The sequence below is a fragment of the Vicugna pacos genome, chromosome 6 (genome assembly GCF_048564905.1).
Source record: "Vicugna pacos chromosome 6, VicPac4, whole genome shotgun sequence".
NCBI classification, from domain to species: domain Eukaryota; kingdom Metazoa; phylum Chordata; class Mammalia; order Artiodactyla; family Camelidae; genus Vicugna; species Vicugna pacos.
In genome coordinates, this window is record NC_132992.1 from 69604975 (window position 1) to 69619859 (window position 14885).

The following is a 14885-nucleotide window of genomic DNA, read 5'->3' on the forward strand; positions in this document are numbered from 1 at the left end:
TGATTCCAATATTTAATTTAAAGGAATTATTTTAAAAAAAGAAAACAGAGGAAATAAAGGTTATGAAATTAGCAAAGAAGTACCATCAGATTTCTGGGAGATGTGTATATATATACCTATTGATTTCCCGTTGTGCCCAGCACAGTGAATAAAAACTGCTGGCAAGGGTCGTGTTGAAATTTGAGAGCACTATAGCAATGAAGAGACGATTCTAAGCTTCCAGAGAGAAAAGAAACTGAACAAAAGAAAAAAATCAAAATGGATTCAGACTTCTTCACAGTAACATAGCAACACTGAATACCAAAAAAAGTGATCAATGCCTTCAAAATTCTGAAAGAAAATTATTTTTAACCTAGGATTCTGTGTTCACTACTCAAGCATAAAGATAAAATAAAAACATTTTTAGACCGGTAAGGACTCAAAACATTTAACACTTATGCATCCTTTCTTAGGAAACTACTAAAGGATGTGCTTCAGCACAACTAGGGAATAAAACCAATGGACATACATGGAATCCAGAAAACCAGAGCTTTAACACAGAAGTGAAGGAAGGCCCAGGATGATGATTTTGCATCAAGCCTTTAGGGCAAACAGTCCAGATTAGAGCAAAAGGACTCAAGACTTTGGGGAGAGGACCTCCAGGAGACAGGGAGACAGAACTGACTGATTTTCTGATGTGTTTAAGACGTGGGAAATTATTGCCAGATGTTTTACACACTTGTTAGAACACTTTAAAAAGGTAATAATACACTATTTAGCTCAGCAACAAGCAATTTTTATCAAGTTTAATAATGTGGACACTAACTATTGGTCTAACAAAAAGTGTTACATAAGTCTATTTGGAGAATCACGGGAGGAGACAGTGGAATGAGTTAGGGACTAGTGAATAGAAAGTTAAATCTTTGTCTAAAATTGATTACCAAGAGTAGCTGTAAAAATATATAATTTAGAAATATACAGGTAAATGCTGAAAGAAACAAGGATAGAAAGTAGGTGCCTCTGTGAGAAGGGATAAGAGAAAAAACACTGCTATTGCTGTTTTGTACATGAAATCATTTAGTACTATTTTATTGTTTTAACAATCTACATGCATTTTGATAAAAATTAAAATCTTTGTTTGAAAGATTATGTGGTTATCTAAATTACAACTAGAAAAACTAAGTCACTTTTTGGGGAAAAAATGCTTATAATTTGTTAGCTCCTTTTGGTCTGCCAGGATTTTAAAGTCTTTATTATAAGAAAGTCCTCCAGTTGGGAATGCTGGGATGGCAGCCTAGAAAAACTGTAGCATCCTCTATGTGCCCCAGATGCCTTGAGATCTGTAGTCTATTTGGGAGGATGATACACAGCAGGTTTGGACCAGTGTATCAGTGAGGCTAGCATAACCAGGGAGGGGCACACCAAGGTTTGGGGAAAGAGTTAAGTGGGAAAAGATATAAAATGCCTGTGTATACTATGACTGCAATAATGCAGAAACAGTATGTTCATCATGAGAAGCTTTACAAGGACAAGTGAAAACAGTTTGATTTTTTGGAAGTGGTAGTGAAGGTAATTTTTTTCCCCTTAACTTAGAATTATATGAAGACTGATACAATGTTTGTGTAAAACAGAATACAAATTTTTAGAGGAAATCAGTGCCATTCTTTGTTCTGCTGCTTTTCTGCAGCCTAATTGCCTACACGGAACAGTATGTGGAATATGACCCTTTGATCACGCCAGCAGAGCCATCCAACCCCTGGATCAGCGACGATACCGCTTTATGGGACATAGAGATGAGGTAAAAAAAGGGGAAAAAAGTGTTTTACTGTTTGGGAGTGGGAGAGATGTGGGGGGAAATGCATGGGATCGTGAGATTACATTATTTCCTGTCTCATTACTTCCTTGACTCTGTCAGTGGAACAGAAACCCCTCAAGTAAGCCCCCAGGTGAGTTCCTTACTCATTAGCAACACCACCACTGTACTGGCCACGTAGTTAGTGTCTCACATTGAATCCTCACAAAAGATAATTCCTATTCTCACAATTGAGCAGATGGGAAACTGAGGCACAGAGGAGTTGATGAACTTGCTCGAGGTCACGCAGCAAGTAGGTGACAGAGTTAGGATTAGAACCCAGGCGGGAGGGTTCCGGATCCATGGTTTCCATCACTCTGTTCTCCTGGAGTAACGGGACAGCGATGGTTCCATCAGTAGCTCCTGACCTATGAGAGAAGCGACTGTGTTTACTTAACAGCCAAAGAACTGAAGCTCAGAGGAACTTAAACCACGTTCACAATTACAGAAGGAAACACACACACAAACCCAGCGAGGTGCACCTTTGCACCCTCTGCCCCTCGGCTAGACGACTCTTTGTTTTGTTTTTCATTTCTCTGTGTCCTCTCGTTCACTTTCATTCTTGCTTTTTTCTGGCTTTTTTTTTTTAATGGAAAAACCTTATAAAGAGTAATAGAGTCATAGAGGCTTATTATAAAAATTTTCAAACTATTCAGACACGCATGATAAAGAAAACTCTCTCTATATCCAACCCAATCTCATTTTCCAGAAAGAGCTTTTGTTAATAGTCTAATGCCACGGTTCCCTTGGGCCGCTGCGGGGAAGTAACAGGGTTACCACAGGGAATCCTAAATCTTTGAGGGAAACAGTGACGTTCGACCTACATCAGATACTGTATAAACTGCTAGTTACGGCAGTTCACCATTTTCAACATTAGATCACATTACATTCCTTTCAGGGATGTCATATCTTTGCATATCTGGGTTTTCAGGGCAGTTGTAATAAAAAGCAAGTCCTGGGCAAAAATCAAAATGGAATAGGAAATGAGGGTCCAGTCTGATTCCAAAGTTTGAGACGATGTCCAGAACACTACAACACACGTGTAGTCATTTGGGAACAAAGTCAACATATTTTTTCTTTCAATTTATATGTATTTCAAATAGTTATAAAGTCATTAGGACATAAATACAGATTAAGTTCTTTGGAAATGACTTTTTAATTTAAAAAAAGCTTTTAAGTTTTTTAGTGGTGCTGCTTTTGGCCCAGGGCACTGTGAAAAGCTTACTGAGGCATTAAGGGCACCGTGAACTAAGAAAGTATGAAAACCTTTGATTTAGGGTCTATCCATTTAGGTTTGTATGCATGTATATACATCATATTCTTTTGGATAAATGGGTTCATTATTTATACATTGTCCCATAATTTTTTAACTAGCAACATATCATGGCAATCTTTCCATGTAAACACATGTAGACCCACCTATGCTTTTCAATAGTTACATAATGTCCTCTTGCCTGAGTGTAGTATAATTAATTTAATCAATCCCCATCTCATAAATATCTAGGTTATAACCTCTTCTTTTTTTTTTCACAACATAAACAATGATACAAGGAACATCCTTGTATACAAGTCCAGTTATTTCTTTTGCATAAATTTCCGGGGTTGGAATTGCTGGGAATGGTATGCATATTTTAATTTTAGTTCTTGTGGCCAGATTCCCCTGGAGCAAAACAGTGACAACTTTTCTTCACTCCCGCAGCTTAAAAGCTCACATTTCCCCACATCCTCACCAACCCAAGCATCATCAATCCTTTTCATCTTTGGAAATCTGATAGAAAAAAATAAAAATCTCATTTTACTTTTATTTCTTTGTTAATATACTTGAGGACATTTTCTCGTGATTACTAGATACTCATTTTTCTTTTGTGGCTTGTCAGTTTCTGTGTTCTTTGCCCATTTTTCTCATGGGGTGTTTTGCCTTGGACATTGGAATATAAAAACTGTCACATTTACTTGGATCATATAGTTTGTCTTTTTCCTGGTGGTTTATGCTTTCTGCATCTAATTTTTCTTCTTGTTTCTTTTCCTCTTCCTTGACTTTTATTTTATTAATCAAGTTTTGTATTAGCTTTTGTTACTCTAGTTTCTAGTCCAGCCTTACTCACTTAAAAGTATGTTTTATTTTAAAATGTCATTATTTCATGCAAATAATGATGAAGTATAAAAATGAAAACTAGAAGTTTTCCTTTACCACGTCCAAATGCATTCTTCCCCAGAGCAATAGTAACCTGATATATTTTAAACCGACACTTTGAGACATATTTCTCAATCAACATCAAAAGAGAAAGATTATGTAGATGAGTATCTCCTTTCTAATATTTCTGGCATGCCCTTGGTAGTCCCTTTAATCTGATCCAAGAACTTAAATCTTTCTTTAACTTCAGTCTTTAATTATTTTTCTTCCTTCCTTCCTTTCTCTCTTAAAAAAAAAATCATTGCTACTCTTTTTTCCATTCTACTCTCTCTTTTCAGGAAATCCTTTGTAGGAAGTCCGGTCATCTGAGATGAAGCAGCCATATCTCTTATCTTTTCTCTATTATAATTTCCATCTCTTAGTCTTTTTAGTCTATATTCGAGGGTAGACTTCCTTGAATTACTCTTCAGAGTCATCAGTTCGGTTTTCAATGGTGTCCCTTCTGTGATTTTATACTTTAATGAGTTTTTCTTTTCTCACTAAGTGTGGAGAGGGGTGGTCGACAATCATGCTTTTCATTTCCAAGAATTTGTAATATTTCTTGGACTGCTTTTTCTCAGTAGCCTGCTCCGTGCTAGTGGTGCGTATCCTCTTGAACCTCTCTGAGGATGGAATACAGATTATTTTTTTTCACATCTCCCCTCTGTTTTTGCCACTTAGTCTATTTCACAGGGGGTCATTGATCAGAGAATCATCGTTTCTGTTCATTGTCTCATTACTCCAGTCACTGTTCAGAGCAGATCAGTCTTTCTGTATACCCAGCAATTTGGGGTACTGTGGGTTATCATAAATGAAGGTCTTGGCTTTCAACCCTCGCCATACATTAGAACCACCTGAGAGCTTATTAAAAAGTACCAATGCCCAGCCTCCTCCTCAGGTAAATTAATCAGAATTTCTGGCAGTGGGGCATTTTATGCTAATGTATAGCCCTGGTCCGGATGGGCTGTACCAATAGCTGGTGAGAGTTCCCTCAATAATTATTTGGGCAGGTGGTTCTCAAACCACAGGGTACATCACAATCACTTGCAGTGCTCATTAGAATACAGATTTGCAGGGTGGTTCTGGGTACCTGTATTTTTAGCAAGCATTCTGGGTGATCCTGAGGCACAGCACAGGTTGAGAAGTCTTGGTGTGGGGCAGGCTTTCCTCTGAGCAGTTCCCCTGGCTGGACAGCTTCTCCTGAGTGTGTTAATGGGAGGACACATGTAAATCAGTGGGGTTCCCCTCTGTGTCCTGGACATATGGTCCAAGAACAGACTGGGATGATGGCTACGGGGGTCCATGGGTGGTTCAAGCCCCACTTTTCCTTAGCGTGACATCCCAGCAGCCAGGTGTGCTGCTCTGTTTCAGGCCCTGATGGGGTTTCTGAAGTTCTGCAGTTTCCTGTCCATGGTGCTCCCCAGTGAGGCCACACTTCTCCCTTCTGCTGAGGGAACTTGGGGAACCCAGTTAGATCTATGGGAACCAATGAGAAGTAGGGAAAAACCTGGATGTCTTTAGAAGTCTCCTTGCCTTGCCGAGATGTTTTTCCCAACTGTATTTGCTGTACCAGCCCTAGATTACAGAGGCACCACCTTCTGGTTTTATTGCCCATATGAGAAGCTGGCCAGAAAACACCCCCCACCCCCTTTCCTTGGAAGACCCTCTCTGCCACATGGAGCCCGTGTCCCATATTTCTGAGTTTATTCCATATGCCCCGTGCTCAATGCCCACCAGCTGCCCCCATTTCCAGTCCTGCTGCTCAGAGCTTGGGGTTTTCCCAGGCTTCTGTTGGGGACCCCCAGTTACTTTATTCTCACTAAAGGCTTAGGTGGCTCTCGATCAGGTTTGTGACCAGTTCAGTCCACCTGCTTCATACCTTTTGGAAATTCCTCACCATTTGCCCTCCGCTGGAAGGAAATTTCTTTGCCTCTACACACTATGTTTTGTTTTGTTTTTTAATATTTAATTGAACTCCAGGCTCTTGCCTATTCCTTCTTCCTGGACCACTTCCACAGACCCTCACACAACTGGCTTCCCTTCTCATTCAAGTCTCACTCAGCATTGTTGTCCCCTACTCAGAAAGGTCTTCTGTGACTGCCCAATCTATAGGGGCCACCCCACCCAGCCAGTCACTCCATATCACATCCCCCTACCCCCGCCTTGGTTATCTTTCTAAATAGGACCTAAAATTATTTTAGCACCTAGACCCATTGTAGGTACTCTAAAAGTATAGGTTGGATGGAGGGTAGATGGGGAAGTGACCATTTCATTGGCCATTTCATTGTATTTGGGAAAGGAGGGGAGGTGGGCACATGGATTTAATTCACCATGATGACACTGGGATTTCCTCCTTCTCTCTTGAAAGTCAGCAAAAAACCCATGTGATGGTTTGGGAGAATGGCAGCCACCTGGCCTGCTGGGTTATCCCAGCCTGCCAGCACTTTGTCCCCGAGGGACTTGCTGCCCCGACGAGCAGTGCTTTGGCTCTGTTCTTGCTGCTCAGGCTTCTACTCTCATGACGCCTAACCTGACATGCGCAGTGTTCCGTCCGCCTTCAAGCAGAACCAGTTCCTTAGATACAAGTGAAAATGAAGAGAAGCCATGAGGCCCTGCTTCTTCTCCCAGTAGGACGTTCGCGCCCCGTCAGATGCTGGCGGTGGTTAGGAAACTTCCTTTCATGACGTGGAGTCAGGGATCACTGCCCATCCTGGGTCAGTCTAGAGGTGGTTTCTGTCCATGAACCAATGGCTGAAGATGACCAGTAAAATAATCAATGGTCATTTTTTTTCTAGGTTTCAGTTTAATTCAACAAATATTATTGAGACCCTGCTATGTGCTGCCTTCTGAGCAAGGAAGCCCCTCGAGATACCAGTGTAGCGAGGTGAATGATGTGCTGTCTCACCACCGGGCCCCGGGATTCCTCCTAGTTTGCCAAAGGGCATTAATGTCACTTGGGGCACAGAGTCAGGCCCTCAAGGCAGGGGTATGGCCGAGACTCAACAAGTGGAGAGGTTGTGCTGTGTCACATAAGAAAATGAGATGAGTGTGCATCTTGTCCCTGAGAAGGAAGACTTCAGGGCAGTGAGAGGAGCAGAACGAGGGGAGAGACCAGGCCTCTGTGCAGGGCCAGGAAAACCCCTAGGTCTGAGGTGTCCAAGGACTCTTCAAAATAGGAATATCAAGTGTGTGATTTTTTTAAATTGTCTGCTGTTGGGTGGTGCAACGTGTACCCCCGTCTCAGGGCCCTCCAACTTCAGTAAAGGCTTCTACCCTCCCACCACTTCATGTGAAGGAGGTTTTGGCTGAAGACAGGTGAAGACGCAGCATAGAGGCAGCACGGGAGAAGGCAGGAGTCCCTTGCGACTTCATGTTTGTCCCAGGTGGGCTTTGATTTCTACTGGGCATGGGCAAAGGAGTACAGACTCTTCACAGTGTCCAGCACAGAGAGCATCACAGACAACATCTGGATTCTACAGAGATGAACATGACTGTCTCTGTCATGTGCAGGTTACAGACAACCCCGTGGAAGCCAGTGACGGATTTGACAGAATAATTGGCAGGATGACACAGGATGTAGCATAAATAAGAGAGAATTGTGCTTTAATCCTTTGTCCTTTTCAGACAGATGATTAGATCTGGAAATCCAAAATGAGAAAGAGCATATTCAGAGGGCCACGTAAGGCTGCCCTTTTAAAGGACGGGCAACTATACCTCCAGTCTATTTAGTGGAAACCCTGAGAAGTCAAGTTCAGGTAGAGAGAACAGTGATTGCCAGGGCTCACCACCAAGGAAAAATCAGCCCCAAATTGCCAGATCTCAGTTGGAGAGAGCTCTGTAGTCTAAACACCACCAGGAGAGGGTCTCTGGGAAGTATTCCTGAATGTGCCATCAGCCAGTTAGTGGATCTAACAAAAACCTGACATTGCCAGCAGGATTGTGGTTCACAATTTGCTCTTATCACATGGTTCAGGTTTGGCTTCTCTCTCTGCTGGGCAACAGGCACACGTGCAAAGAACTACAAGGAACCTGGCTAATCCTGCTTGGCCAAAGGCATCTACCCCTAGCCAGCCTGACCTGCTGAGAGCCAGAGGCTGTCCCTGAGCTGCCCGTGCTCAGCAAGCTTGATAGAGCTGTTCATTCAGGATATTAAGTCCAGCTCCTCCCCTAGCATGGTCAGTCTCCAAACATGGCCCCATCAGTGTCTTCCTGCTTTGTACGCATGGGATGCTTCTTGCAAAAAGAGGAGACATCGCCCATCCTTTTCATCTGGGCTGGTCTTGGTGCCTTTAGCCAACAGAGTATTGCAGAAGAAACATTCTGAGAATAGGTCATAAAGCAGCCCCTGTGGCTTCTACCTTGGTCATTTGAGACATTTGCTCTTAAGACATTCTTTCTCAGAACCCACTGGCCAAGCCGTGAGGAATCCAAGCCCGTAGGGCCCCATAAGGTCGACAGCCTCAGCTGAGCTCCCAGCCAAAATCCAGCATCATCTGCCATGTGAGGAGCCATCCAGCTCAGTCCAGCCCAGTCCAGCCTTCAGATGACACCACCCCCAGCTGCTGTCCAACTACAACTTGTTAAGAGACCCCAGGCAAGAACCACCCAGCTGAGCCCATGGGATACTGAGAGAGAAGAAGAAATTGTTGTTTTAAGCCACTGAGTTTGGGGATGGTTTGTTACACAGCAACAAATAACAGGACCACTCCCCACTGGAGTATTTAGGACCATCAGGAGTTCTTGGGGCAGTAAAGAAAATTGTGATTGTTCCTTCAATAGCCTTGGGGCTGAGATGGGGTCATGGGACGTTTGCTCTTTAAGGAACAATCCCTCATTTAGTAATTTTCTAGTAGTTCAAAAAAATTTTTGAAGATAGCTGAGTATTTTTATAGATATCCGCTTCTTCTGAATCTGGCTTTGTTGTTCGCCGTTGGGCAGATTTGCTCCATTCTCTTTAGTTGGGAGATCACCTGGAATGAAGGACTCCCTGGGAGAGATACCTGTCTTTGCTCTGTGTTGGTTTGGGGTGCCCAGTCTGGGGGAATTTGGTGAGACTAAATGGGCACAGAAGACAAATTAGAGTTAGAAAAAGACATGCAGCTAGCGATTAGAGAATGCTGTTGGGTTAAGGGCACATCACCCACATCATTGTACACATTTTCCTATTGATTTCCTCTTAGTGTTAAATTCTTGCTATGTGAAAAGCACTATGAACACAAAGATACATGAGACATGGTCTCTGCCCTCAAAGAGCCCACACGATAGCTGGAGAGACAATGGCATAAACCCTTAAAAAGCTAAATGATGGTACAAAACTATAACACAAAATATGTCATAAGAAAGCATTTCTACACAGTGGATGGAAATAAAGGAATTGTGGGTTCCATGAATTATTTGTTTGAGTTGGGCCACGGGAAGGTTATTGTACCAGTCACCTGGGGGTGAATGTCCAGAGATATTTTAATTTTCAGAATTATTTTATAACCACAGAAACCATTCAGTATAGCAACATGTTCAAATCTGAGTTAACAGATGTGAAATGTTGGGAAAGTGGTAGACCATAGACTCTGTGCAGGTAGCTGTTAAATCAATGAATAAACGCAACATCCTGCCTCTGAACAACTGAATGGGTTTATCCTGGATGAGCTGATGCATTTCTGACCAGCTGGCCATTGCTTGGACTGAACTGGACTCTGTTTTTCCCCTGTGGATTGAGGAAGGAGCAGGAGGTGGGGGCAGTGTCTCTGATGAAAGGTCAGATTCCTAAGGCATCCTCAGTTTTTTCTTTTTTTAAGTGAAAAAAGTCAAGAGTTGGGCCCATAACCAAAGGAAATGGCCCAGGGAAGCCAAATCAAGGGCGGTTGTATTTCCTGGAGACAGCAGCCACTTGGTGGGCATCCTGTGACCCTCACCTAGATGTGGCCCCTTTCAAACACCTTCTTGAAAGAGACTCTTTACTGTTGGCTAGTGTCAGTGCACAGCAGTCTGCGTTTGGGATTGGTGCAGGGTTTATGGAATCTGTCACTTAAATATGAGACACTTCCCTTTGGCCCGTGGCAGCAAAATAAGTCTGAGTTGTTGATGAGAATATGATGCAGGTTTTTGCTTGGTATTGATCATCTTTTAAACCTTTGTTTCTCCCAAAGCAAAGAGCCCAGCCAGCAGAGAGTAAAGAGATGGGGCTTCTCTTTCGACGAGATATTGAAGGACCAGGTAGGACGGGACCAGTTTCTGCGATTCCTGGAGTCAGAATTCAGTTCAGAAAACCTCAGGTGAGTCCCTCCAAGGTCTGAGTTGTGTGCAGGCTATGAAGACCTTTGCCTCATCAGTCTCTCTTTCTCCCTCCCTTTCTCAATTAAATGTTATGGTTCAAATTCCAGTTAATCTGGCTAAGGCTGAAATGGGGAACCAATTGCCAAGGCAGCTTTGTTATCACCAGATTACCACCTTTGAACACCAGCATTTTTTTTCTTTAAATCCAGATGACCTTCCTTCAAGTAATTGGAAACATGACTTCAGTAATCACCCAATGGCCAAACCAACGTAGTGATGCCATTCATTAACTACAACCATAAAACCTGGGAACTTCAGGGTGGAAAGGCAGCTCAGAAACCCCCTCTTTCAAAACTTCCCAGTCTGGGGTCCCAAGCAGTTGACGGGCTAACTGGAAGAAAGAGGGGTCAGTGGGCTCATTTCAGAACCGCAAGAAGACAAAGGAAATATCATTCAATAACTGGAGACGTAACTGTAAGAACTGATGAAAACATGCTTTTCCCCTCGGGAGGATTCTTGCAACCCCATGTACCGGTTACTCTGGTCACTTGACTACAGGGAGGAAGTCTGATTGTTTTTATTGGTTTATGACTAATCAAGATGAAGGGAAACGTATTAACGTATTAAGTTAATCTTTAGTAGAAAAATAAATAAAATTTTCAAAACAGAGGGTCCATTGTGAGAGGAAGGAAAGAGAGAGCATCAAAAGGGGCAGGGATCTGGGTCATGAAAAATTAGGTAACATGGTTTATTCAGGCTTTCACCATATTAGATGTGGAAACAGAGACATACACAAAGCATGGCTTATCTAAGACCGCTCACTGGTCTTAGCCAAGTGGTGACTTTTCTCAGTGAATAAGATGGAAATCCCAGTGGTTTCCTGGCACCAGGCTCTCTTTTAGTTTCCCTCTTCCAAAGGCATTTTTCAAAGAGTGGCTTTATTCATTTTTTTTTAACTTTAAAAAGAGCACGTACTGTGGGGAAAGGACTGTCAGCTCCAGTGTTAATGTGCAAAGTCCGTGTTATGTATTCAGGGTTAGAGGCCGTATCAGTCTCAGACATCAATCAAATGGTGTTTATTACACACCTATGCTGTTTCCAGCCCCCGAGAGTCTGCTAAGGGTGCAAGAAAGTCAGGATGCGTGATCTTTGCCTGCAACGACCTTGTTAAATCCTTGAGGAGAAAATACAAGAAACTCTTAAGTCATTAAATGAATATAAATGAGTGTAAACTCTAAGAACCATTTTGGAAGTGTTTTAAAAAGGAAAGGATGAATGTAAACCAGAGTAGGCAAAACATAAGTTGGACTTTGAACAGTGTACGAGATACTGATGGACAAGAAAGCCGGAGGGAGGGTGTTCTAAGCTGGACGACGCTGTGGGCGAAGATGTGGCGGTGGGACCCTCCCACCCCACGAAGTCCTGGGAGGACACGTGGATGGTGATTAACTGTGATGTCGCTGCCTTTCTAGGCAGCTGTGTGCCTACGGTAAACCAGATGAGGATGAATACCTGATTTCAGGTTATGACCCGAAAGAGTTCTTTCCTTGTGCTGAGGCATTTTCTAAACCCATCTCAGAGTTTTACGTCAATTCCTAACCAAGCATTTGCTGCAGAAGGCTTGACTCTAAAACTCTTTACCGGGATGGTGCTCAGACCAGCCTCCCAGGCTGTGCCTGCAGGCGGTCCTGCGTGGGAAGCCGTGCCCTCTGTGGCCAGCGTGATGCGCCCAGGCAGACTCTCTGTGCCTCCAGTTCAGTCCCAGTGTGGCCACTCCTTCTCATCCCCACTCCCTGGGTCCCCCAGATGGTGCAGTAGAGGCCCCCTTTACCTGACTATTTCTCAGCCACCTGCACCATCACAGAGACTTGGAAGAACGACCATAGGGCCCTGGTCCTTGTGAGGGGCCCAGGAGCCAGGGCGTCTTGTGGCTCGCACTGCCTCGCACAGTCTAGGTGCAGCCGAGGCCATGATATACACTTCGCACTTTAGGCCACCGTGCACCATGGAGTGTGTCCCTGGCAGGTGTTCAGTGCCACCTCTTGCCACCCCCTCTGGGGCCTCTGCCAGCTCCTGGCTCCCGCACCAGGAGGGCTACATCCAGGGTGAGGGTGCGTGTGAGAGTGTGTGTGAGTGCGCTGGTGACTAATCGACACCCCCAGCGTGAATGCATAAATCCAGACTTAAGGAGGCTCCCCTCTGATCCATGACAGGGGAGAGGATAAAGGAAACAGAACAGCCGCAGATAAGAAGTCTGGTCCAAGAGTTTCTCAAATCCTCTCTGGAAGCCCAAATTCCATGTTCATGATATTCAGCATAGTTGGATGGGGGCGGGGGGCTGAGGGCTCTTCCGTCACCCACAGGCAGCTTCTTCCCTCCCCTTCCCTTTGTGGTCATTCCTGCGGCCGCAGAGGCTGCCTTAGCGCCCACCGTGACCCAGGCCCGAGGGCTCGGAGCCGAATGCGTTTCACTCCTTGTCGGGGCGGCCACGTGCAGCCTGCGGTCCTTGTGCATGGCCGTCCCAGAGCCGTGCCACGCGGCACAACTCGAGGCCCCTACCCATCTGTGGTGTTGGCCTCGCTGGGGTGGTCCCTTCTCCCCAGGACAGTTCAAGGCCAGGCAGCTGGCATCGGAGCAGGGGGGCAAAAGAGAGAACCAGACCAGAGCTCAGCTGGACACACAGCCAAGGCCTCTCCACCCCTGTCCTCCTGTGCTCCCTTACATCTTGCCAGCGGAAGGGGTACATAACATTTTTGCATGACACCTAGAAAAATGTTGCCAGTTAAATAGCCAAGTGGTTCAGTCTATACCAGAGCTTCAGAATGCAGAGCAGAGGACCCCAGAGAGACATAGGTACTGTTCACACCATTGCAGAAGGACACCCTGGATCCTTTAAGGAGAGATGTCCGTGGTGATACAATGGAAGCTGACGTCCTCTTTGCTCTTTTTTCTTTGGGGTGCGCCCGTGAGATGCGGGAGGGGCGGCATCTCCCGATGCTGGATGGGGCGTGGCCAGCGCCTTTAGCTGCAGACGACACCGCGTGGGCCTGGACGCCCTCTGCAGCACCCTGGGCTGAGCCCGGGGCTCCAGGCGGACTGGGTGGGCCCCCTGGAGATGCCATTGGCTCCAGGCCTCTGGAATGCATGTGGTCTCTCAGGGCCAAGGTGGGAGGGAGTCCCAATGAGGGACCGGACTTGTTCCTTTGCTTTCTCTGTTTTCCTAGAGTGGTGACAGATCTCCCTTGCCACCTTTGCCCGCCTCCATCTCCCCTGCACAAACCTTCATCCTCCCTGGCTCAACACCCACTGCCACATGGCAGGGCACGAGTTAAAAATCAAAACCCTCAGCAAAGAGCATCCCCTGTACATTTTTTATGAGCTATAACATCTCCTGAGAGAATGTGGTTGTTCTTCTAACCTGCAGATTGATTATCCTGGTTCCACACGGTGTCAGCTGAAGGGAGAAGCAATTAAAGAGAGCACAGCGGGGTTGCCAGGTTTGCCTGGAGAGCTCCCATCTCCAAGAGTGACCCCCCGTCCTAGGAAGACCTCGAAAAGGTCGCCAGGCCCGGTAGGGTTCACTGCTAACCAAACACGTGGTTAATGGGCACAGAAGTGACTCACATAGCACTGGGACGATCTGTGGCATTTCAGTCCCTGCCCAGAGAGCATAACGCAGCTTTGGTGGTGCTGCTGGTGGCTGGATTCCAATCCAACCAGACACTGAGTCCAGTAGCATCCATTGTTCCTGAGTCTCTGTGGACCAGCTGAGGGCACAGGAACCCTTACTTCCACGTGGAGTTAACTTTTCCCTGGGAATAAACTAAAAGCGGGATTTTTCTAACCCATGAAAATCCTATTTTCTGGAAAGATAGGTAAGTGAGGAGCCAGGGCTGCCCAGACCTCCCAGCAGGATGGAGAGTGTCCTCTTGCTGCGTGGTCCCCCTTGTTCCAGCCTAGAGGAGGAAATCCATTCCCTGCCAGCACCTCGGTCCAGCGGGAGACGAGAGGCCACCTGGGGCAGCCTCACACTGCCCTCTAGTCCTGTCCACTGCTGCTCAGCCCCGGGGGTGTCTGAGCCCAGTCTGCCTCCTTACAAAGGCCGGTTTCTGCCTGCACTCCTAAGCCAGTGATGCAGACCACATGCCAGCACACGGCTGCCTTCCCCGCTCTGCTGACTCCAGCAAAGCGGGACAGGTGGTCTGTCTGATATCCCTGCATCCTTGTGGCCCGCCATTCCTGACAGCCCTTCTGCTGCAAGAAGCCACCGAGGCTTAGTGTGGATCTGCTGCCGCCGCTGGCATCCTCCTCCCACGGGCATCCTAGAGGAGCAGCGGTACCTGCAGGCTTTTGATAAGAGCAGAAGCTGCGCAGGCCTCAGTGGGCCTCCCATCTGCAGCAGGTGTGGGAGGGGAGCTCCTGTGGCTCTTTCGAGGGGAGGGTGGCCGGGTAGCAGGGGCTCAGAGCCCCCAGCTCAGGCCCTTGGGCTCACAGATGGCAAACACAAACCAAGCCTGTTTTGAATTTCAAATTGACACAAAGGGTCTTCGAAGCTGGTGATGGTAAACATGCATGGGATGTCAGGATGCTGTTGTGACAGCATTTTTG

At 45.8% G+C, this 14885-nt stretch overlaps 1 protein-coding gene across 9 annotated transcripts in view; it reads left to right on the plus strand.

Annotated features, from left to right (window-relative positions):
* RGS6 (regulator of G protein signaling 6) overlaps nucleotides 1–14885 on the plus strand; it is a 498121-nt gene that overhangs the window by 441612 nt on the left and 41624 nt on the right. For all 9 annotated transcript variants that reach the window (XM_072963354.1, XM_072963356.1, XM_072963355.1 and 6 more), the window contains 2 exons: nucleotides 1667–1777; nucleotides 10151–10276. In XM_072963354.1, the coding sequence (XP_072819455.1) occupies nucleotides 1667–1777; nucleotides 10151–10276 (237 nt within the window). The remainder of the gene's footprint in view (nucleotides 1–1666; nucleotides 1778–10150; nucleotides 10277–14885) is intronic.